At 42.4% G+C, this 24,625-nt stretch overlaps 2 protein-coding genes across 4 annotated transcripts in view; one reads left to right on the top strand and one right to left on the bottom strand.

Annotated features, from left to right (window-relative positions):
• Positions 1 to 24,625, top strand: part of LOC125892042 (EF-hand domain-containing protein D2-like) — a 73,700-nt gene that overhangs the window by 32,876 nt on the left and 16,199 nt on the right. Inside the window, exons 2-3 of the mRNA XM_049581771.1 lie at positions 1,927 to 2,074; positions 2,166 to 2,300. Of these exons, the coding sequence (XP_049437728.1) occupies positions 1,927 to 2,074; positions 2,166 to 2,300 (283 nt within the window). The remainder of the gene's footprint in view (positions 1 to 1,926; positions 2,075 to 2,165; positions 2,301 to 24,625) is intronic.
• LOC125892038 (piggyBac transposable element-derived protein 4-like) lies at positions 6,813 to 11,053 on the bottom strand. Of its 3 annotated transcripts, XM_049581768.1 has the most exons (7): positions 10,818 to 11,053; positions 9,103 to 9,251; positions 8,940 to 8,991; positions 8,714 to 8,813; positions 8,555 to 8,608; positions 7,637 to 7,961; positions 6,813 to 7,521 (listed from the first exon to the last, which is right to left on the bottom strand). In XM_049581768.1, exons 1-6 carry the CDS (start codon positions 11,051 to 11,053, stop codon positions 7,929 to 7,931), a joined length of 624 nt encoding a protein of 207 aa, XP_049437725.1. In that variant the 3' UTR covers positions 6,813 to 7,521; positions 7,637 to 7,928. The 3 variants fall into 3 exon arrangements, with proteins under 3 accessions (XP_049437725.1, XP_049437724.1, XP_049437723.1); XM_049581767.1 differs by having other exon boundaries at positions 7,637 to 8,608; XM_049581766.1 differs by lacking the exon at positions 10,818 to 11,053 and having other exon boundaries at positions 7,637 to 8,608; positions 9,103 to 9,374.

Below are 24,625 nucleotides of genomic sequence, written 5' to 3'. Positions count from 1 at the left end.
GCTTGGGAGCAATCGACGGGACGCATATTGAAATTAAACAGCCATCTACAAACTGTACGGACTACATCAATAGAAAGGGGAGATATACGCTTAAAGTCCAAGCTGCATGTGACTATAAGTACTCATTCATCGACGTGATCAAATGGCCCGGGAACATACAAGATGCTTGAGTGTTCGCCAATTCTCAGTTGAACACTCATTTCACAAGACTAGTCGTATTCCTGCTATTTAAAGACAAATTGTGGAGGACGAAGAACCCATCCCAGTATTTCTGCTTGGAGGTACGGCTTACCTGTTAAAGGGATAGTTCGGGTTTTTGGACATGAAGTTGTGTGAAATGCTGACCATCTGTAGCTCTGATGTGACGGTGTCACTACTGTCAACGAGCCTCCTGCTCTGAGAAATGGCCCATAGCTTACTGGAGAAAAAGTAGTTCTTAAGATATAAGGGGGACACGTAACCAAAAGGTTTTAAGCTACAAAAAAGTATGCATGTGTTTTGTTAGACTATTTCAATAATTTTAAAACATCCCCGCATTACGTCAGACCTTGCTATCAATTGGGACTATTTTCTGGCCAGTATCACTCCGCCGTGCAGGCCCGCAAGACAGCACGCCAACAGAAATCAATTAGACAGTTCATCACCACGCCGTGCAGGTGCGCAGGATAGCAACGGCTAACGAAAACTTCATCGGCTGTTTCCAACAGAGAACCAGTAGGCTATTATTAGTGAGGAAGAAGATGTACTAGCCCTATACTACAGCGCGAACACCGGCTCAGGCTCACGACACACCCTCGTCAGCTGCTGTAGGTAAACAGAGGAATACCAAAATGGTGCTAACTTGTGATTTCCCCAGCTGTGGGAATAAAAACATCGCTGGCTCCCAATTCCATCGGTTTCCTGTTACAGATGTAACCCGTAGGCAACTTTAGCTTGTGTCAACTGGGATGAACCTCGCTACCAAGCCGGCGAGGGTGAAGCAACTGCGCGTATGTCAAGCTCACTTCAGCTGCCCACTGATCCCGACGGACAGAGAAAACGCAATTTCTGCTCTGCTGTGCTCAAAGAGGAGATATATTACCTAATACCAGTCTATATAACGATGTCTGTAGCTGATTGTCTGTAAAACAAAATGTTTGATTGAACTAATAGCCTGTTGCATTGTGGAGAGTACATTATACGCGGCCTGGTTTTATCGTCGGCATTTAGTTTATTATATTAGGCGAACTGCTAAATCCATGACATGAGTAATCAGTCATATAGAAATGTGAATTCATATGTGATTAAGACCAGTCTCTGCTTTGTTCTGGTGGTGGGTCAGCCCAAGTTGCCTACGGGTTACATCTGTAACAGGAGACTGATGGAATTGGGAGCCGGCGATATTTTCATTCCCAGAGTTCGAAAAACTAGATTTTGCAGTTTTTACCATTTTTGGCAGGAAAAAAGTTAGGTGGAAGTGGCCGGGGCCATGCACATGTGACGCAGCTTCATTCAGGGAAGCCATGGATTTTGAATATGCGACATACAGTGTGGGAGTTACATGCCAAAATGCATTAATCTTGATTGTAGTGCCCCCTGCAGGTGCACATATGTACATTTTTGCGTCTGAGGTCCCTGCAGGGGTCTGGACCAACCCTCCAAATTGCACAACCCTCCTCCTTTCTCCATATGAAAGTAACATGGCGATTATTTGACCAATGAGAATTTGGTTGGACAAGAGCATATTGACCAAATAATCCACCAGTCGACCAGGAGACTACAGCCCTGGTAAACAGACATCTCAAAACCTGGATAAATTAAACCAAAACTCTGCAAGGCTTCTAAGTGGTGCAGCATGCACATGGCTGAAGGTGTGAATTCTCTTTCAGCTCTGTAGCCAAGCCATAATGAAGGAGTTGTCTACTTGATCTACTTGATTCTGTCCAGGTATGATGCTGGGAAAGACAACTACATTGACCTGATGGAGCTGAAACTGATGATGGAGAAGCTTGATGCTCCACAGACACACATCGGCTTGAAGAACATGATCAAGGAGGTGGACGAGGACCTGGACAACAAGCTCAGCTTCAGAGAGGTAAACCAAGAAAACCAGCTTAGAATCAGTCAGAGGATGTGATGTTCTTTCGTCCTTATTCACATCTCTCTGTTCCTCCTGTCCTTCTCAGTTCCTACTCATCTTCAGGAAGGCAGCAGCAGGAGAGCTGGCAGAGGACAGTGGCCTCAGAGTCCTCGCTCGCCTCTCTGAAATCGATGTCTCCGCAGAGGGGGTCAAAGGAGCCAAGACCTTCTTTGAAGCCAAAGTAAGTAGAAGTGACTTCTTCTACAAGATTTTAAATGTTTCCATACAGTCTTTACACTAATTTAAGAGTTTAGGAGGTGAAGAGATACAGTCATACCCTTTAAATGAGAGTAGAAAGAACATTCCCATTTAAGTCAACATAGTAAGATGGTCATTTTTTGTGTGTATGCAACCGCAGTTAATGGGCTAATGTCTGTATTAACATACTAACTTCTGGCAAGTTGCTGGCAAGTTGTCGTAATGACCAAGCGAGCAATCAATGAGAGTCGCCACAATCTTCTTTACGTTTCGATCCCTTCTGGATCTTCCAGAAGGGATTGAAACATTGTCCTAATAAACCACAGTTGTGACTTGGAGCAGTGTGCAGGCTTTTTTCCTTTTCTTTAATTAACATTAAATCACCTCGTGGGGCACCATTCCTGTAAAGGGAAAATTGATAGCCAGTTAAAGATATCAGTCTCATAAAATACGCTAAACTATTAATTTGGAGTTTTGATTAATAATTAAATTGACAACCAGGGCAGGAATTTCACGAGGGCCATGAGGGCCATGACTTTCGTGGCCTCCTCATTTGGCCCTGTGCCCTTGAAAAAAATATCTGCCCTAAGGCCACATTGGCCTTGATGCCCCGCCCGAACTGTCCCAGGTGATTTTGCGGTTTTCTCCTCTGCCTCTTTCCTGTCAACACGGCTTTGACACCTACGTCTATTGAGAAAAAAATAATGCGATGACATTCTGGATTCTTATTGGGCAACAACAAATGAGACGATGCGTACATCACCAGTCGGGGGTTTGATTCGAGCCTGGCATGAACCAGTCGGACGGGCTATAATGACAGTTTGACACCAATCTATCACCGCCAACCACGAGACTTCATCAAACGCCTGGGCAGGGATCGGTACCGAGACCCAGTATTAAACAACCCAAGGCAAGTTTAATCAACACCGTAATAACAGTAAGCTCCACCATTATCGGCGTTACTTTTTAAAGTTTCAGTTTCTTCATCATTCTGCAGCCTCTCTCCTGCTCTCTGCATGTCACCCCTCACAGCACGCGCACACACACAGACACACAAACTCAGCAGCAGAGAGGCCGCGGTGCAGATGAGGGGAATATAACTTCAAGATTACTCTAGTTAACGACAACTACACTTGTTACTGTGAGTAGCGTAAGTGCAATAAAACCTCTGCCAGTCAAGCCAATACTTTATCAATACATGTGATCAGCATGTAGAAAGACATATTTCAACCCGCTCTGTCCGCAGTCTCTCATTCACCGCTATTATGATTTATGATCGCGGACGACACAAGCACATAGCGATCACAGTGCTAACAGCAAAGTGTTAAAGACTTAAAACTAAAATGAAAGCTGTCTGTAGGTAGGCTAACACTTTATCTGAACATGTACCTGAGGCAGCCGACCTGCAGACAGTGAGTGTCCTCAGTAGAGGAGGGACAGAGAGCAGGATGAATGACTGATACTGATGTCTGTCTTCATGCTGAGATAACGTGACTTTCTTCACTCAGTATTGTGATGTCAGGAGGAATATTTATATTCCAGTGAGATATTATTGGGTTTTAAATAGTGACTTTGTTGTTGTAAACATAACTGTTACTGCCATGGACTGTATAAAACTATACCTTGTGTAACTGACCTATAAGGAAAGCATCAGGAGGTGAGGTCTGTGCATGTGTGTGTGTGGAGGGGAGGGGAGGAGAGAGGGAGATGCTGGTATGCTGGTAGAGAGATAGTGTGTGTTATTAGATACTGTTAATGTCACTTACTATGCTTCAGTGCATTGATAGCTCTCTTTTAGTCTGTTTCTGCATCATGTTGAGGAGGGCCATGCCTGTGTGTGTGTGTGTGTGTGTGTGTGTGTGTGTGTGTGTGTGTGTGTGTATATATATATATATATATATATATATATATATATATATATACTGTATATGCAAAATAAGTGGATCAGTTGCTCGCTGCTAAAAATGTGGCCCATCGACATGATCTGGTTTTGAAATGTGGCCCAGTTGAAATAGTAATTGAATAGCCCTGCTATAGTTTGTTTGTTTGTTAGCTATCTAACAACACATCAAAAATAATTGTAAGCCAGTCTTGTTCAGTGAATCAGTTTATCATGTACGCTCAAAAAATATTTAGGCCTAATATTTAAGATTGTTGCTTGGGGCGGCAGTAGCTCAGTCCATAGGGACTTGGGTTGGGAACCAGAGGGTCGCCTGTTTGAGCCCCTGTCTGGACCAAATATGGAGCGTGGACTGGTGGCTGGAGAGGTGCCAGTTCACCTCCTGGGCACTGCCGAGGTGCCCTTGAGCAAGGCACCAAACCCCCCAACCGCTCAGGGCGCCTGACCAAGGGCAGCCCCCTCACTCTGACATCTCTCCACTTTGTGCATGTATAGGTCCTGTTTGTGCATGTCTTTCGGACCTGTGTGTAATTGACAAGCAAGAGTGAAAACATTTAATTTCCCCTCAGGGGGATTAATAAAATAAATAAACTGAAACTTAAACTTAAAACTTATAAATACATGAGCCTGGTTGTTCTATATATATAACACATTGGGTTTATTAGTGCTATTAAATAAATCACATTATTACTTATTATACTCATTATTATTACTTGAGCTCAATTTATTTATTCATTTCACAGATAGTTAATACATCCTTAGCCCTTAAATTAAATTCTTTATGGACGTGGACTTAAAATCATTGTTTGACTGTATGGCCTTGCTCCCTGACTTTTGGCCTTTGTGCCCTCAAAAAATTGACAATGCGAAAGGCCAAGTGGCCTTGCCCCTAAAATGACGAAATTCCAGGCCTGATGACAACAACCAAAATTAACAGTAACACCTGAAGGTTCTCGGAGTTCTTGACGCAGCAGAGGTTGACTATTCATTCACTCTTGTGTAACATTAAATAGACAGCAGGTTTCGCAGTTCTCGAGTAAGAGAGGGATCTGTTGGAAGGGAGCAGACCTTCTACAGGCCTGTGACATCACAGAGTCACATGTCAGTGTAGAAGTCCTGTCCAATCAAGTTGTGAGACTTGTGTCTCACTGAGGTGTGAGGTGAGACCTCCTGGAGATGGGTGTCAAATAGCTGTCTTTGTTTGAAGACAAAGAACGTGTAGAAAAGGAAGCCTTTAAATCTCCAGTTTAGAGTTTACCAAATGACAAATAATCATATGTGGTCCTGTGAATCCCAAGAAGAGGAAACATTTCACTCTTCTGGAGAGTGATTTTGTAGCCAGATATTTTACCAAACTGGTTTAAGGTGTGGACAACTGAAGGAACAGAAGTAGTAGGGTTAGATGTGTACAATAATAAGTCGTCAGCATAGAGAGATACCTTGTGAGGTAGCCCATTTCTTGTTATCCCTGAAAAATCTTCAGACTGTCTAAGAGCTATGGCTAACAGCCCTATTGCAATGGCAAAGAGGAGGGGTGACAGTGGGCAGCCTTGATGGGTGCCTCTACCCAGAGAGTAATATTCAGACTGCTGACCATTGGTAATTACAGTGGCCAAGGGTTCACAGTATAACAGTTTTATCCAAGATACAAATGCCTCATCAAATCCAAATTGTTTGAGAGCTAAAGTAGTTACATTCTACTCGATCAAATGCTCTTTGAAGTGAGATCACCATTTCAGGAACAGAGGCTGAAGGGGAGTACACGATATTAAGCAGTCTTCTTAAATTAGAGCTAAAATGTCCAGGGGTCACACAAGGGTTAACCCCTGTGCGACCCCTGGACATTTTTGTCCATTTCCAAAACTCAAAACTCCCTCACAGACAAATCAAATGAAAGGTCACAGGGGGGTGATATTTTGCATGGGGGTGTCATTCTGGGTGAAATTTGAAAATCCCAATTTTGAGCACGAAAATCCATTATTTGACCCTGTAATGCATTTTTATCCCATCCATGACCCTTCAAGTGGACAAAAATGTCCACTTTCTAGAAAGTGTCCAACAAAAGGTCACAGGGGTGTGATTTTTGGCAAGGGGGGGTAATTTTGGGTTAAATTTGAAAATCCCAACTTTCAGCATGAAAATCCATTATTTGACCCTGTAATGCATTTTTATCCCATCCATGACCCTTCAAGTGGACAAAAATGTCCACCTGTCATTTAGCCATTTTTTATTGTTGCTATTTGTATTTAATATTCTCAAAATCTTTGAGGTGACCCATATGGAGTTACACTTAATCACTTTTGACATGGATTTTAAGATTTTAACCCCTTCCAGGGCATTTTGAACACATCTGGAGGCTGTTTCTATAGAGGGCAAAACCACTAAAGGGGGTGGTAGAGGACACAGAAATGTTTTTGCAATAGATGTCTTGGGTGGTAATCACAGACTGTGACTGTGTCAATGATCCCCAATAAATGTGGTTTGGATGCCATGATCTTTTGTTACTGCAAAAACTCATGATTTCTCTATTGTCAGTGGTGTCTTTAGTGTGAAAGAGGTGTACCTTAGAAATGAAGGCAAAATGAGAGTTCAACATAAGAAAAATATTGTATTTGAATTACAACAATAAACACAATAAATTCTGAACAAGAACAGTACAGTAGATATAACAATAACAATAGAACAATAACAACAAAAAACAGTGTGACATAACTATTGTGTGAGGGATAGGGAGGAATGAAAGTGGGGAGGAGAGAAGGACAGGAGAGGCTCAAATGGTGCATTCTGAACAGTATATTGCCTGAATGCATCTCTTACATACAAACCTCTTGCATCTAGTGCAAGAGGTCCCTGGTTTTGCCCTCTTTGCTGTGGGGCAGGTCCTGCAGAGGCCCCTGGTCTGTACCACAGCAGCAGCAGCAGCAGCGGCAGCGGCATGTGCATGTTTGGCGGCAGCTCGTGTCTGCCGGATGGGTGGCTGTAGGCCAACAGCTGGTGGTTGTGGAGCTGGAGTTGGTTGTGGAGCTGGTGGTTGCTGCTCGGCCCAGGCCTTTGCCTCCATCACCCGCTTGCGTGCCATGTCAGCCTGGGGTAACCGGGTTCTCCTTGCCATATGAGGATAGATGAGCTCTTTTCCCAGTGTGACAATGAAGAGCCGCCTGCGATATTTTTTTTTTTTTTCCCAGCCTGGGTTCAAGGCCGTCCACACAAGGAAACCGTTCCAGGTGGAGATGTCCAGGATCCTGGAAAACACTGTCACAGGCCACCTCCTCGTCTGTCTTCGGCATGTATAGGTGCCGATAACCTGCAAGATAATAAAATAAAATTAAAATAATAAAATTACTTTTCACACACACACTCACACACACACACACACAAATATATATATATATATATATATATAAATAAGTAAGGCATACCTTGTCCAAGTTATCCACCGCTCCCTTGCAACGGTTATAGTCCAGGATTACCTGTGGCTTTTGGTGTGCTGCCTCACTCACCACTGGCTGCCGGTGCTTGGTGCTGAGGAGAACCACCATCTTTCGCTCCTTTGGAACGTAGGAGCAAATCATTGTGTCTTTTGTGAAAGCAAAGGTGGTAGACAGCACCTGCCTTGCCCTCATGTCCAGGAGTTGTGCTGGGAGCTCCTGCCTTCTCTTTTTGAGAGTGCCGACAAGAGCCATCCCCCTCCTCAGCAGCTGCTGGCCCAGGTCATGTGAGGTAAAAAAAATTGTCGGTGGTCACTAGGGCTGTCAATGAATATTCTAAATTCGAATTTAAATTTGAATTTGAAAAAAAAATGGACCTTCGAATGTGAAAATTGATATTCGATTGTGGAGAGAGGAAAAAAAACACCACCGCAGCTGTCCTCTTTGCAACTGGGCGTTGGCATCAGACGCACATTTCTCCACGCTGGTCGACAAGCGGTTCTGCTCCCGGCTGTTGTCTCTGTCACCCGGCTTGACACATTCGCTCACAGCTCGCGCAGAAAATAGACCAGACGCCAAAACGATCGCTGCAGGGCGCGAGCCGGTTACGCTCTAGTGCTTGGAGACTATTCACAGCGCTTCCGCGGTCGTTTATAACGTAATGTTATAGATAATTGTTTTATGTGTTTTAATGTGTAGGTATGTAAATATTTTCAAAGACGTTTATGTTGAAATAAAAATACCTACAGGTAGTTATGTTTCATATACAAGTATGTTTCCTTGTATTAGTTTGCCCTCTTGTGGACATAATGCGGAAAAAAATATTCAAATGGTTCGAACCTATGAGTTATTTTTAGACGGAATATTCGAATGTCATTTTTGAGCAATTTTGACAGCCCTAGTGGTCACAGTTCCTGTGAGGCCCTCCGTCAACTCCATCACCACACGCTTCCCCAGGCCCTCCTGAATGAATAAAAAGAAAGAATGATTATAGGAATGAGCTCTGTATTTTATCTGTGTAGACCAATTTCTACATTTCTACCCAAGTATTTTGATCTATATGCTTACCTCACGTTTTGCTGTTGGGGAAGGTTTCCCCAGATAAAACTGCAGGTTCCAACAGTATGATGTCTCACACTCACAAAGGGCCCACACCTTCAATCCATATCTAAATGAGCGTGTGAGAGAATGAATCCATGAATGAATGACAATCTTAATTTCAAAATATGATAAGAGGCTAAATATAATAAAGCCAATAGGGTAATGATGATAATATGATAAAAATAAATGTTACCTGTCTGGCTTCGAAGGCATGTATTGCATGAAGGGACATCTCCCACGAAATCCTGTGGACACAGAGGATGCAGATGAATTTTAGCATTCTAGATTTCTGTGACAGTTCGTAACAGTCTATTGTCACCGTCAAATAAAGTAATGCAATACAATATAATACTAACCAATCAGCATCTCATCCACGCAGACCTCTGAGCGAGGTGCCCACATCCTCTGCAAGGCAGAGACCCAGATGTCCCACACCTCCCTGATTGGTCCCAACTTATCATGGTCCTGCTGAAACCGTGCCTCCCGTGTTTCACGGTCATCAAACCTGTTTGATTGAAAGAAATGAGAAAAACAATGTCACAACACATCCCTTTATCCATCTAGATGAAATGAATGAATGAATGCATGTACATATACACTGAACAAAAATATAAACGCACCACTTTTGTTTTTGCTCCCATTTTTCATGAGCTGAACTCAAAGATCTTAAACATTTTCTATACACACAAAAGACCATTTCCTCACAAATACTGTTCACAAATCTGTCTAAATCTGTGTTAGTGAGCACTTCTCCTTTGCCGAGATAATCCATCCCACCTCACAGGTGTGGCGTATCAAGATGCTGATTAGACAGCATGAATATTGCACAGGTGTGCCTTAGGCTGGCTACAATAAAAGGCCACTCTGAAATGTGCAGTTTTGCTTTATTGGGGGGGGGGGGAACTGCAAGAACTGGGATGTTTTCAGCTTCCAGGAATTGTGTACAGATCCTTGCAACATGGGGCCGTGCATTATCATGCTGCAACATGAGGTGATGGTCGTGGATGAATGGCACAACAATGGGCCTCAGGATCTCGTCACGATATCTCTGTACATTCAAAATGCCATCAATAAAATGCACCTGTGTTCGTTGTCCATAACATACGCCTGCCCATACCATAACCCCACCGCCACCATGGGCCACTCAATCCACAGCGTTGACATCAGCAAACCGCCCCCCCCCCACACGACGCCACACATGCTGTCTGCCATCTGCCCTGAACAGTGAAAACTGGGATTCATCCATGAAGAGAACACCTCTTCAACGTGCCAGACGCCATCAAATGTGAGCATTTGCCCACTCAAGTTGGTTACGACAACGAACTGCAGTCAGGTCGAGACCCCGATGAGGACGACAGGCATGCAGATCAGCTTCCCTGAGACGGTTTCTGACAGTTTGTGCAGAAATTCTTTGGTTATGCAAACCGATTGTTGCAGCAGCTGTCCGGGTGGCTGGTCTCAGACGATCTTGGAGGTGAACATGCTGGATGTGGAGGTCCTGGGCTGGTGTGGTTACACGTGGTCTGTGGTTGTGAGGCCGGTTGGATGTACTGCCAAACTGTCTGAAACGCCTTTGGAGACGGCTTATGGTAGAGAAATGAACATTCAATTCACAGGCAACAGCTCTGGTGGACATTCCTGCAATCAGCATGCCCATTGCACGCTCCCTCAAAACGTGCGACATCTGTGGCATTGTGCGGTGTGATAAAACTGCACATTTCAGAGTGGCCTTTTATTGTGGCCAGCCTAAGGCACACCTGTGCAATATTCATGCTGTCTAATCAGCATCTTGATATGCCACACCTGTGAGGTGGGATGGATTATTGCGGCAAAGGAGAAGTGCTCACTAACACAGATTTAGACAGATTTGTGAACAGTATTTGTGAGGAAATGGTCTTTTGCGTGTATAGAAAATGTTTAAGATCTTTGAGTTCAGCTCATGAAAAATGAGAGCAAAAACAAAAGTGGTGCGTTTATATTTTTGTTCAGTGTATTTTACATCTATAAAATAAATCAAACAAAATCATCATCATCATGTATGACTCAAAATAATGTATAAAAAAAATCACACCTGAGCATCCTGGATATAAGGATGAACCTCTTCCTCGACATTACTGCCGGGAAGAGGTCTCTGCCATCTATTCCCCAGAGGCTCAGGGTGTTTTCTCCACGGGATTTGAAAACACCAGCCAACAGGAGAAGACCGAAATAGGCCTGCATCTCCACTTTGTCGACTGGTACCCATGTTTGCATGACCCTTTGGCCCTGCATATAGAGATGAAACAGTATGAAAACTTCAAACAACATATTACAGTCATCACTATTATCACAGTATTGTTAAATTTTACTGAAATGTTATCTAAGAAGTGTAATAGTTTTAACTTACCTGCAGATTTGTCATGTTCACCACAATGTCATAAATTTCATCTGTGACATAAAGGTGAAACGTGCTGAGGATGTCAGTTGTCCTGTGTATTGCATAGTTGGTCACGCCCTCAACTGGACCACGTTTGGGTGGCTCATAAATAAATGTCTCTGAATTGACTGGAAGCCAGCGGATTCTGTCATTGAAATGATTTTTCCTGGTGCCCTTTGACCACCAGACATCCTGTTCCATTTCCCTCACTTCAAAATCTTCATCTTGCCCCTCGTCCTCCTCTTCCTCCCCTTGGCTCTCATCTTCCTCCTCTCCTTCTTCGTCCTCATCCTCTTCCTCAGCTCCTTGGCCCGGGACCCACTCCTCATCCAGAACATCATCCAAATCTGAGGAGTCTTGGTCACTGACAAGCCCATTTTCATCCTCCTCCTCATCTTGCTGCATCTCCTCCATGCCTTCATAGCTGTAGTCCTCCTCCTCTTTCAACCTTTCATCTTCCTCCTCATATCCTACCTCTTCATCTTCTTTCTCCCCCTCTGAGGCACTTTCTGTTTCTTCTTTTACTGACTCCAGGAACACCAAAATGCTTTCTCTGGCCTCAGGAGTGCCAATATTCCTCCGAAACCTGCTTTCTCTGCTTTTTCTCGCCGCCATTTCGCTCTGTCTGCTCCTCTGTGTGGCTTGTGAAACATGAGACCTGCACCCACTTTTTGTAAGCAATATATAGATTTGTTTGAAAACACCACACCGTTTCCGGGGGAAAATGTTTGATGTCCTGCACGTGTGTATGATGATTAGCAAATGGCAGACAGCCTTGATCTGATTGGACTGTCTTGTCTGTCAAAGTTTTTGATAAGCCCTCTGTTGCTGGGCACTGCCGCCGAGGGGCAACCTTTGAAGTGCTGAAAGTTACTTGTGTGTTACTTTCCTGTCTTATTATGGAGAGGGAGGACACTTTATTTCTAAGGTACATCTCTTTCACACTGAAGACACCACTGACAATAGAGAAATCATGAGTTTTTGCAGTAACAAAAGATCATAGCATCCAAACCACATTTATTGGGGATCATTGACATACTCAACCCTGTGATTACCACCCAAGACATCTATTGTAAAAACATTTCTGTGTCCTCTACCACCCCCTTTAGTGGTTTTGCCCTCTATAGAAACAGCCTCCAGATGTGTTCAAAATGCCCTGGAAGGGGTTAAAATCTTAAAATCCATGTCAAAAGTGATTAAGTGTAACTCCATATGGGTCACCTCAAAGATTTTGAGAATATTAAATACAAATAGCAACAATAAAAAATGGCTAAATGACAGGTGGACATTTTTGTCCACTTGAAGGGTCATGGATGGGATAAAAATGCATTACAGGGTCAAATAATGGATTTTCATGCTGAAAGTTGGGATTTTCAAATTTAACCCAAAATTACCACCCCTTTCCAAAAGGGGGGGGGGGGGGGGCACATATTGGTATAAATGATTGAAACAACATGAAACTGACCAAATGCTGTGGCATTAGCACACAATTTAGGCAATCAAATGAATCATAACATAACTCCAGTCAAAATTTTCCATTTCTCTTTTTTTCCCCTCTTTTCTACTCCCCCATTTTCTTTTTAACTTAACAGGGCATGTAACATCCCATAGTAGTCAAAGTAAAGAGAAGGATGTCCATGTACATTGAATTTATCCCAAGTAGTGGCATGTATGGTTAGAGTTCACGTTTGTCAGGTCCATCTGGAGCCTTACTCACCATCGTGCCCATCCGCGCTGTGTGGGGGGGTCCCGGCCCAATTCGCTGTATGTCTTTCCACAAACCAGATCGGCTCCTCGGGGTAGAGAAAAAAATGCTTCTGCCCGTCTTTGTCAGTGACCTGTAGCTTGGCAGGGAACAGCATCCAATAGCTGAATCCAGCATTCTAGAGCTGCGACCTCACTGGGACAAATGCGGCTCTCTTCCTGGAGATTTCAACACTGAAGACGGGAAAAAGTGAATCTCTGATCTGCGAAAGGAAACAAAGCTGGCTTCTCTCATCAGCCTCAGCTCTTTAGTCTGAAAGTAGTGAATTCGCACGATGAGGGGATGTGGTCTGGAGTTGGCTGGATTCTTCTTAACTGTGGTGATCCGATGAGCCCTTTCTGCCATCGATGAGGTAGGAAAGCTTCTGCTCCAAATCTTTCTCAATGAATGCTGTGGGATGCTGTCCCTTGATGTTTTTAGGGAGTCCTATTATGCGAATGTTGTTTCAAGTGGATCGGTTTTTGAAATCATTCAGTTTCACTTTCAGCTCTTCGTTGTCTTTAGACAATGCAGATGGGTTCCACTTTTTCTAGTCTTGTCTGTGCGTCATCCAGTGTTATTTCCAACTGTTGAATGGACTCGTGATGTTCATGGATGATGGCTCGGTTGGGCAGAGTTTGGCTATGTTGCATTCCTCCATGGATGTTAGCAATCTCTCCATATCTGGCAGGGTTAGCGGAGTGTTAGCCTCGGGGTCCTGATCCACTAGCCTAGTTTTGTCGCCTTGCTTTATCTGTTTATCTGGTTGGTCTGCCGATTGGCCCGTTTTTTTACTGGTCTTCTTCAAACTCATGGCTATAATCAGCACTAGCACGGATGGCTGCGTGATATTGGACGGATTTGAAAAGGAATTTCATCGACTGTCAACAGAGTAATCCTGGTTTGTGACCTACTCCGCCATGCGTCAAACCGGACGTCATATAATATGTAATATCTTCAGGTAAACAAACATTAACATTAAAATGACAGCTATCGCAGGTCCTTCCTGTCTGCTGCTGTTATTATTATTATCATTATTATTATTATTATTGTTTATTGCTGTTTCTTGTATTTTTTTGTACTTTTTTGCATGCTTAGTTTTTTAAGTTTTTAAATTTTTGAAATCTTGAATCTGACTCTTTCCCTTTGACTGCTGTAACACTGCAATTTCAATGGAGAAAACAAGCTGTGAGTGATCAAATTGGAAGTGGACGCTCTCAGGCGTTACAAATGAAGTGCACTTCAGTCTTAATTGTAACAGCGTGACTTGCAACACGGCTTAAAAAAAGGATGGTATTAAAGTTAAAGTTTTCATGACTGCTCAACAATATTTTAGTAAAACTGTTTCTACCTTAATTTCATACCATGGATGTGGTCAAATAATGGATTAAACATAATGATGTTATTAAAACTTACCGGATGCAACAGCTGGCACGTTTGTATTTTTCCTCGTCAGCAAATACATTAAGCACACCTACACAATTAAGAGAATCTGATTGATGGAAGTTGTAAAAACACTGTTCAGCCCTGAATCTGATTCATTACTGAATGACATCTAACTGAACACAGAGAGCATGCAGTGTGGAGAGGCATGTCTGTAAATGCGCATGACACCTGGACGGCCAACAAAGTAACACCCCAAGTCACTCAGCATGCATTCATTCTAGGGCTGGGCAATTAATTGAAAAATAATCAAATCCGACATTCAGAACCTCTAACCGATATAATCTTGCCCATATCAGTAATTTATTTATTTCCTAAAACCATTTCAGCGACTAAAGGTTATACCACCAATCTATGTCAGCTCTTGAGCACAATGACAGTACCGAACATGAACAGTGCATGGCTAAAAAAAAGAAGAAGACTGGCAAAATCCCAGCAACAAGTGCCTTCACAAAGAAGTTCTCTGTAACGCAAGCATTTACAAAGGCTACACAATATGAAAAAGAATCAAGATGAAAAGAAATAGAGATGCAAGTTGGTTTCTGATGGCAGTATTTCAAATCATTTATTTGTTTGCAAGAAATACAAGTTAATTATTGTCTACTTTTTCTGGAAACTTGCTTTTTACATTAAAACTAAAGTGTGACGTTTTCATTACAAGTGATGTGTACTTTGATTTCAGTTGTTCGAAATATTCAGTAAATAACCATGAATAGTTTATCTGTGTGTGTTTCCTTCATTTATTTTTCCTTCATTCATTTTCCATAACCGCTTATTCTGTTAGAGGCTGGTGTCTATCCAACTGACATTCGGTGAGAGGCGAGGTACACCCTGGACAGGCTGCCAGACTATCACAGGGCTGATGTTTCCTTCAGTTACTTTAAAATCACAAAGATAAGGTATACACTCTTTCATTAGAAAAAAATATCTCAGCTTTAATAGTTGAGCCTGTTTACAATACAAACCTTGCCACTGAACTATGAGGTCAAAAAACGAAAACAAAATAATCGTTGATTAATCATATTCGAGGTAAAATGTTCAGTTAATCGTGATATTGATTTGAGTTAATTAATTCATTATCTGTAATCGCTTATCCTGTTCAGGGTCATGAAGGGACTGGATCCTGTCCCAACTGACATTGGGTGAGAGGCAGGGTATACTCTGGACAGGTCGCCAGACTATCACAGGACTGACACATGGAGACAGACAACCATTCACACTCACAAATTAGAGTTACCAGTTAACCTGACATGCTTGTCTTTGGACTGTGAAAAAAAGTCAGAGAACTTGAAGAGAACCCACACTGACACAGGGAGAACATGCAAACTTCACACAGAAAGGTCTCAGCCAGCCAGTGAGTTCAAACCAGGAACCCTCTTGTTGAGAGATGACCCTGATAAAAAAATATTAGTTTTCATCAACACATAAAAACAAACCAACACACTAAACACATGCATGTGTGGAATCAAAGATTGTATGTCGCTGGTTAATAAAATGTCATCATTCAGTTCTCATCAGAAGTTGATGAACCTACTTGGCATGTCGCACTTGCAATATCTCACGTCAGTAATGTCAAGTCTCTATCGGTAGCAAACACTGATGTAAGCAGGTGATGGGGGATTTATAGACTTATGTCACCTGCAAACCTTATGAAAATTAAACAATATGCGTTAACAGCTGATCCCCACTCTCTCCTCTGTACAGTTATATACAGAGATTTGTTAAAAAATTGGGATGAGAGTGGGACATCCCTACCAGTAGGTCTACTGGTAGGGATGTCCCGATCTCATCCCAAAGATCTGTAGTGGGGCAGATCAAGGTCTTTTTTAACTGATCAGTATATTAGGTATATTGATATTGAGCTATGTAGAGGATCCAATCCTTTGTTTTACATCAGCTGTTTTTTTTTTTCTTTTTGTTTGTTTGTTTTTTCTTGCGAAACTTTCATGCATCATGTCAAAATGACAAAAGCTCTCTGGTGCCCACTCAACTACTACTATACTACTGAGAGGAGTGTATGTGGAGAGAAAAAACATGAAAAAAACAAACTAACCAAACAAAAAAACAGAGCTGGTTATCGTTACCTCTAAGCATCCAGTGGCTGCAACGATATCAAATTAAGCTTTTGGTGAGAAAGTTGAATAAATCCAGCTGTTTGAAAGAGAAATTTCAATTCAATTCAATTCAGTTTTATTTATAAAGCCCAATATCACAAATCACAATTTGCCTCAGAGGGCTTTACAGCATAAGACATCCCTCTGCCCTTGGACCCTCACAGCGGATAAGGAAAACACCCCTGGAAAAAAAAAACCTTTTAACGGGGAAAAAAATGATAGAAACCTCAGGAAGAGCAACTGAGGAGGGATCCCTCTTCCAGGATGGACAGACGTGGAATAGATGTCTTGTGTACGGAATAGATTAACATAATAAATTTACAGCAATCCATATGACAAAATCATACATAAAGAGAGGGAGAGACAGAGAAAGAACCAGGGCAAGCAGTTATGACAATAGCTAAAATAACATTTAATTTTAGTAATAACTAAATAACATTTAATTTTAGTAATAACTAAATAACAGTAATGTGGGTAGCAAATGAAGAAGAACCAGCAGAAGCTGAGGAGAGAGAAAAGGAGAGAAGGGGTTCGGTGTATCATAGGAGGTCCCCCGGCAGACTAGGCCTATGTCAGCCTAACAAGGGGCTGGTCCAAGGCAAGCCTGAGCCAGCCCTAACTATAGGCTTCATCAAATAGGAAAGTCTTAAGCCTAGTCTTAAATATGGAGATAGTGTCTGCCTCCCGGACTGAAACAGGAACATGATTCCACAGAAGAGGAGCCTGGTAACTAAAGGCTCTGGCTCCTGTTCTACATTTGGAGACTTTAGGAACCAGGATAGAACAGCAACAACACAGTGGTATTAAAATAGACATAAAATAAAATATGTTAAAATAAGTGCATGAATAGAAATTAAATTAAAATAAAATTGTCCATTCCACAGTCCAGCCAGTTGTGGCTTATGTGAAGTGTGTAAGTGTGTTTGTGACTGGATTCAGAAGGTGTTAAGCAGTCTTATTGCCGTGGGGACGATGGATCTCCTGAAACGCTCTGTTCTGCAACACAGTGAGATGAGCCGACTGCTGCAGCTGCTCCTCTGTCACTCCAGGAGGCTGTGGAGAGGGTGTCTGCTATTGTCCATTATAGCTTTCAGTTTGTTCAATGTGCCCCTCTCCACCACAGTTCTTAGTGGGTCCAGTTTCCTGCCGAGCACTGAGCCAGCTTTTTTAAACCAGATTGTCCAAGCGCTTGGTGTTTTTGTCTGTCAAGCTAGCTCCCCAGCATACTGCACAAAGAAAAGTGCACTGGCTACCACTGTGTGATTGAACATGGTCAACATCTCCACACACACATCAAAGGACCTCAGTGTCTGCAGGAAAAACATGTGGCTCTGCCCATTCTTGTAGATGGCGTCAGTATTAGAGGACCAATCCAGCTTATCATCCAAGAGGACCCCCAAATATTTGTAGGTATGCACCAACTCTGTGTCCTCCCCATGTATGGACAGTGGTTGATGGGGTGACCTCTTCCTTCTGAAATCCACCACCATCTCCTTGGTTTTGGCTGTGTTCAGGTGCAGAGAGCACTTACTGCACTGGCCCCTGAAGGCATCTACAAGGTCCCTGTACTCCTGCTCCTGATCGCTCCTGATCTCTCCTGATACAAGCCACAATAGCTGTATAGTCCGAGTATTTTTCTATGTGGCAGGACTGCTGTGTAGAGTGTGAACAGGAATGGTGCTGAAACAGTTACCTGTGGAGCACCAGTGCTGCCCCTGACCATCCCAGAGACACAGCAGGGTTCAACGCTAAGGTTTTTTTTTTTTTTTCACTTGCCCGGTCGGGCAAGTTGGTCAGAGATCTACTTGCCCGAAGTCAGTTTTTACTTGCCCTATAAAAATTGTTTAATTTAAGCAGCTATCAAATAACAAAGACTGCAGTTATTTTTATGTTATGTAATCTTTATTCACACTGTATTAATTAAAACAACATATGTCATGTATTGTAGCTTAATTCCTACACAAAAATGACAGTGTCAGGGCTTAAAGTGAAAATTTGTCAATCGTTCTTTGTCTAGGTGAAGCACACGCATGAAAAATAATTTTCTTTTTCAATGCTTGCAAAGCACAGTCTGCTGGAATGTTTCTATATATCTATTGGCACCAGAAGGGCTCTTTAGGACTAAGTACATACAGTACATTTGTGCACAGTAATGAGCAGGTGAAATGTCTGTCTAGCTTACATATGAGGTGTCTCAAGATTTAGGAACATATAGTTATACTGAATATAATAAAAGTAAAAAGTCACATGACATGCTGCTGTTTTGTGCTATGACCTATTTAAGTGTTGGAAGTTGTTATTTACGTGACAATGCCTGAACGCAACACAAGCTCAGCATGAGTGCTGTGCTGCACTGCTGTGCGAGGCTGCGAGCAGCTGTTTGTCTGTGCATAACAGCAGTCTCTTGATGGTTATTTACACAGTGTCCATAACAATAACTTTGTCACCTGACAAACTGCACCGGGCTCAGGGTCAGGTTTGGTCAGGAAAATGCGGCCTGAGCTGCTCTAGTGTGCTGACCTGTGTGTGTGGCCGAACTCCGCCGTGCGCGATACAGAGAGCAGAGGAGAATTATTAATGCGTGACCATGTAGAGACAGAAATGACACGATGACATAACACCATAAATAGTATATCGTTATGTTATTATATGAAGCATCCGTCGCGCAAAATAATATCAGTGGGGGCTGTGGGCAGGACATTGTTACACAGCGTGTGCCTGTGACTTCAGGCAGAGAGACTGCTGCATCAGAGCCGAAGGAGCGTGTTTTAAAATACATTTATTTTATCAATTATATATTAACTTTTACTATTTTTAGCAACTTGCCCAATCGGGCAAGTGAGTTGTTAGTTTACATGCCCGACCTTGAGTTTTACTTGCCCCGGGCAATCGGGCAATCGTTATTGTTAAGCCCTGAACAGCTTCCAAGCCTGACATACTGAGGCTGCTCTGTCAGGTAGTCTGTTATCCAGGAGGTCAGGAAGCAATCTACTCCCATCCCCCCCAACCAGTCTCTCAGTACGGGGGCTGGATAGTATTAAATGCACTTGAAATGTCAAGGGAAAGGATCCTCACACAAATATCGTGGCTCCTTCAAGTAGATGTAGGCCTGATGCAGCATGTAAAAAACCACATCTTTACATGCTGCACCAGGTTCTCCCTGTGTGGTGCTGGCAACTGTGACGCGCAGTAGCAGTGCGTGAGCGTGTGTGTCCTGTTTTTGTCTGATTAACCTGTTTTAGCGTCCCTCTAATTTATATTTTTAATGTGTTTACTTGAGATGTTGAGGCAGAAATGGCTCTTAGAGTTTCCTGAGTCCCTCCAGTACAGACTTGGACACAGGAGTTTTGGACAACACGTCCGTGTTCCCAACAGAAATTCTCCGGTATGGTCCTTCAGAAGGGAGCAGAAGTTGGGAATCCAAACCAAGGGTGTTGAGGAAACGGGGTAGTGCACCAAAGACTGAAGAGGCAAGGCCACCGGAGGATCCCCCTTTCCTCTGTAATTCTTGCGAACTCACAGTGTCTTCATAACAAGATTGACATTCTAGGTTTTTTTTTGTTTTTTTTTTAAACAATCTGTTTATTGATTTTTTCACATAAAAATACAGTGGTTCACAGGTTCTGTATTACAGTTGTCACTTTAACAGAGCCATACAACAAGACTCAACATCCCTCTCCCCCCACCCACCACCCCTGGCACCTACCCCATTCAAGCACAAGAAAACCAGAAGCTGGAAAATTACATAGCAAGAAAAAAACAAAATAAACATCTCATGCAAGATACATTGTTGTAATTCCCATTTCAGTCCAACGAGATCTTACATTCTGTGCTGTTCACATAAGACAAAAAAGAGTCCCAAGTCCCATCAAATGAATCAGCTCTACCAGACAGGGTCAGTCTGATTTTCTCCAGCTTGAGAAAATAAAGCACCTCTTTGATCCAGATCATATAGGTGGGTGGGACTGTGGATTTCCATTTCAACAGAATTAACCTCCTGGCCAGCAGGGTTGTAAATGCAATTAAATCTTTTTTAGCAGGAAAAAGAACAGATTGCGAAGGCCACACACACCAAACAGAGCAGTCAGAGCATTAGGGGCGATACCTTTTCCAATTACCCTGGACAATGTAAGAAAAATTTCAAACCAAAATCTTTTCAGTGAGGGGCAGCTCCAAAATATGTGTATGTAACTTGCAGTGGCCTGTTGGCATCGGTTACACAAAGGAGACACTGTATCAAGCATTTTTGCAAGCCGAGCTTTGGTGTAGTGAGCTCGATGTAAGATCCGGCATTGCATAAAGCTGTGTCTAGCACAAATTGAAGACTTATGGACTCTCCTCAAGATTTCCACCCACTCCCCATCTAGGATTGTCACTCCTAAATCTGTCTCCCAGACCGTTTTAAGAGTAGCAGAGGAGCCCAGATGAAGGTCATAAATATTGGAGTATATTAATGAGATCGCCCCCCTCAATGAGGCGAGAGGTCTCAGGAACACCTCAAAGTTTGAAGGATTGGGTAGAGCTGGGAATTCTGGGAATGCGGTACGGGCCCAGTGCTTGAAGGTACCTAAAAAAAATTGTCCCTTAGGGAGTGAAAATTTATCAACTAATTGTTGAAAAGATGCAAAAATGGAGTCAGCATACATGTCTCTTATGGTTTTTATGCCCAGCCTACCCCATACAGCAAAGGTATTGTCCAGTAAAGACGGAGGGAAGGTGTGATTAGCTGACAAAGGAGCCCCGACAGAGAATGTATGCAGGCCAAAATGGCGTCTAAATTGAGCCCAAGTTTTAAGACATGAGGCCACAATCACATTTCTAGTAAAACCAGAAGTAGAGGAGTGAGGGGGTGAGTATAATAAGGCCTTCAAAGACACCAGATGAGCTGAATTCACCTCCATGACTAACCACGATGGGGGGACCTCAACATCTTCACACCGAATCCAGTAATTCAAATTCCTAATAGTAGTCACCCAGTGACAGAATAAAAAGTTAGGTAACGCCATTCCACCTGCGACTTTGGGTCTTTGTAATACTTGACGGCTCAACCTGGGAGTCTTCTTGTTCCAAATAAAATCCAGAATAAGGCTGTCTACGAAAAAAAGAGAGAGGAAGAAAAATTAGAATGCACTGAAATAAGTAAAGAAAGTGCAGAAAAATATTCATTTTAACTGTATTGATCCTAGCAGCAACAGAGAGATTTAGGAGGGACCGTCGTTTAAAGTCATATTGAATTTGTGTGAGCAGAGAGAGAAAATTTTTCTTGCAGAGATTAGCCTGTGTGTCAGCTATATACACTCCAATTTAGACAGCAATTTGAAGTCAACGTTCAGTAAACTAATGGGCTGGTACGAACCACATTGTAAGGGGTTCTTACCTTTCTTTAAGAGCAGCGAAATACAGGCCTGATTTAAGGTGTGGGGGAGTATACCCAAACTGAAAGACTCAGTGAACATCTCTAGCAGGTGCTAGCTCTCCACCTGCACTGGGAGGTGATCTCTTAGACTGTGCCATCAAATGTCAGAGGTTTAAACATAAGTAGTAAGAAGCCTAAACATAAATCTATCAACATAGTAAGCATAAAAATGGAATAAATCTGGAAGTGTAGAATAGGTGCCAACCCAACCCCCCCAGGAGCTAAACAAGCAAACAACCCCCCCAGCTCAGAACAGAGCACACCCCCTTTATCCCCTCCTAGCAGAAGCATCCATATAATGATGCGTGACCCCCCCTCTTCTGAAACAAAACTTGTTGTTACCTGTTGTGTAGCCGTACTACTAAACGACCATGGGGAATGCAAAATTGAGCTGTCCCATAAAAACAAAAAAGTTTAAAAAAAAATCAGTTTTATTCAAGGTGATGTCACTCGTAGCAGAGAGTTGGAGAAGCAAGTTAAGAGAAAACTTAAAATTGCTAAAATCTCTTATTAAGGACAAGGTGCTTATAAGAGATCTTTGGATCGGGTATCGGCGCCAATCATGTTATTTTTACAAAATCGGAATCGGTAATAAAAGATCAGAGGAATCAAAACAACAAAAATGGCCAGGTTTTTCATCTGTGTTGTTCATTGTTGCCTCCGCTTTCCAATGTATAAAGTGTGGCGATCCTGTATATTTTATAAATATATATTTTTTTATAAGACAGTGGTTATCAGCTGATGGCTTGCTCACCTTCAGACACACCCACCGGTGCTATCTGCCAGTGGGATGGCTCGATCAGCTGAGCCCAGGTAGACCGGCCCCTACATTATGCTGCTCCTGTCAGTATGGCTAGAGACACCGGCGTGTGAGAAATGAGCCAGAAGTCCTCTGCGTATTCGGCTTACCATTTTACACCGCTCAAAGTCCGCAAAATAGGTGCTCTTCCCTGTGGAATATCATCCATCCGGCCACCGGATTCACCTCAGATTACCTGCCATGGACATCAAGGGATCCTACGGAGCCTCCATGCCCGAAACAACACCAGAGTGTTACAGCATTCACCCACAGTCCTGTGAGTTGGCAAAAGCTGGGGGTTAATTTTCCTTTTATTATTCCTTATTTGGAACCTTTGGGCCGGGTTGATTTATTGTTTTGCAACTGAATTGAGTCAGAGTGGAGAGTGGCTTTTCTTTACTTCCTTGTTTACAAGAAAACATGGGGTGGAGTTTTCTTTTATTTAGCGAACTGTGTGGATTGAACGGAATTGAACTGTGATATGTTATTTGGAAATCCCAGAGTGGAGTTTTTTGTTTGAACTGGATTGAACTGACTGAACAGAACGGAGCATTTCTTTTCTTTGGTGAAAAAAATTCATACTTTCTTGAAACCGATTACAGTTGTGTTTGTATTTTTGAAAATTGAGTATAATTCTTTTGTTCTACAGAAACCAGGTAAAAACAATTTAATTTTGGTGTCAAGGGACCTGTTTATGGGTTTTATGGTTTCTTTGTGGGGTTTGACTGAGTTAAAGAAAAATATTTGTTTCATTGGTCAAACTGCTACAAAAGATATAGGCCTATTTTGTTTCTGGAAGACAAGAAGAAGATATTGAATTTGTTTACATTTTGTGCTGCTGAACCACTGATAAGCTTTTTGGATACTATTTAGATAAAAAACAAACCTTATGGGGCAACTTGGATACATTCTTTTTTTTTTCTTTCTTAATGCTTCGCAAAGTATCGTATCAGACTCGGTATCGGATTTGGTTTCAAAATAAAGGACTTGGTATCAGATCGGATGCAAAAAAAATGTGATCGGGACATCCCTAGTGTAAAATCTATTATGGGCATGAACAAAAAAAAGTGCTCTATTTCTTTTGCTGGAAAATCAGATTCCGAACTGTCTAATTACCTGAATAACTTTCATAATCGTTTTATGTTTACGATTTTACCACTGTACTGTCTGTGTTTAAAAAGCTCCCCCACAAGAACTGAATGTACACATTGACAGTGACTCTGTGTTTAAACTATTCAGGGGAGTAAAAGAGAGGAAAAGTCCTGGCCCTGATAATATTAGTGGCCGCCTTTTGAAGAACTGTGCAGCATCACTTTCTGAAATATTTTCTTTTATTTTTATGAAGTGCCTTCAACTTCATAAAGTTCCTAGCATCTGGAAAAATTCTGTAATTGTGCCTGTTCCCAAGATTGATGCCCAAGTCTCTCAATGACTTTCGGCCTGTCGCTCTTACTTCTCTTGTGAAGGCATTCAAAAAGATAGTTAAGGCTGAGCTCTTGGGAGGGACCCAGGGATTACCGGACCCACTCCAATTTGCTTACAGGCCTGGTAGAGGTATCGAGGATGCTGAGGCCACCCTACTTCATTCAGTCAAGAGCCACGTTGATGGTGTTAAGAACTTTGCATGGTTGCTTTTTATTGATTTTTTTTTTCTCAGATTTCACCTGTATCCAACCTAGCTGACTTTTTAAGTGACAGATCCCAGAAAGTGAGAGTTAATGGTGTTTTATCAGATGTCCTTTTATCCTCCAAAGGCTCACCACTGGGGTGTGTCCTCTCACAACTTTTGTTTTATACACTAACGAGTGTCAGTGTAATTATAAGGGCAGACATATTTTTAAGTTTGCGGGTGACTCTGTCGTAGTCTCTCTGCTCAGTGATAATGACTGTCAACATGGCCCTGAAATGGAGGATTTTAGTGCCTGGTGTAAACGCTCCTTCCTGAAC

The sequence above is a fragment of the Epinephelus fuscoguttatus genome, linkage group LG7 (genome assembly GCF_011397635.1).
Source record: "Epinephelus fuscoguttatus linkage group LG7, E.fuscoguttatus.final_Chr_v1".
Lineage (NCBI taxonomy): Eukaryota > Metazoa > Chordata > Actinopteri > Perciformes > Serranidae > Epinephelus > Epinephelus fuscoguttatus.
Note: the sequence above shows the minus strand (reverse complement) of the source record. Positions and strands in the feature narration are given on the sequence as shown.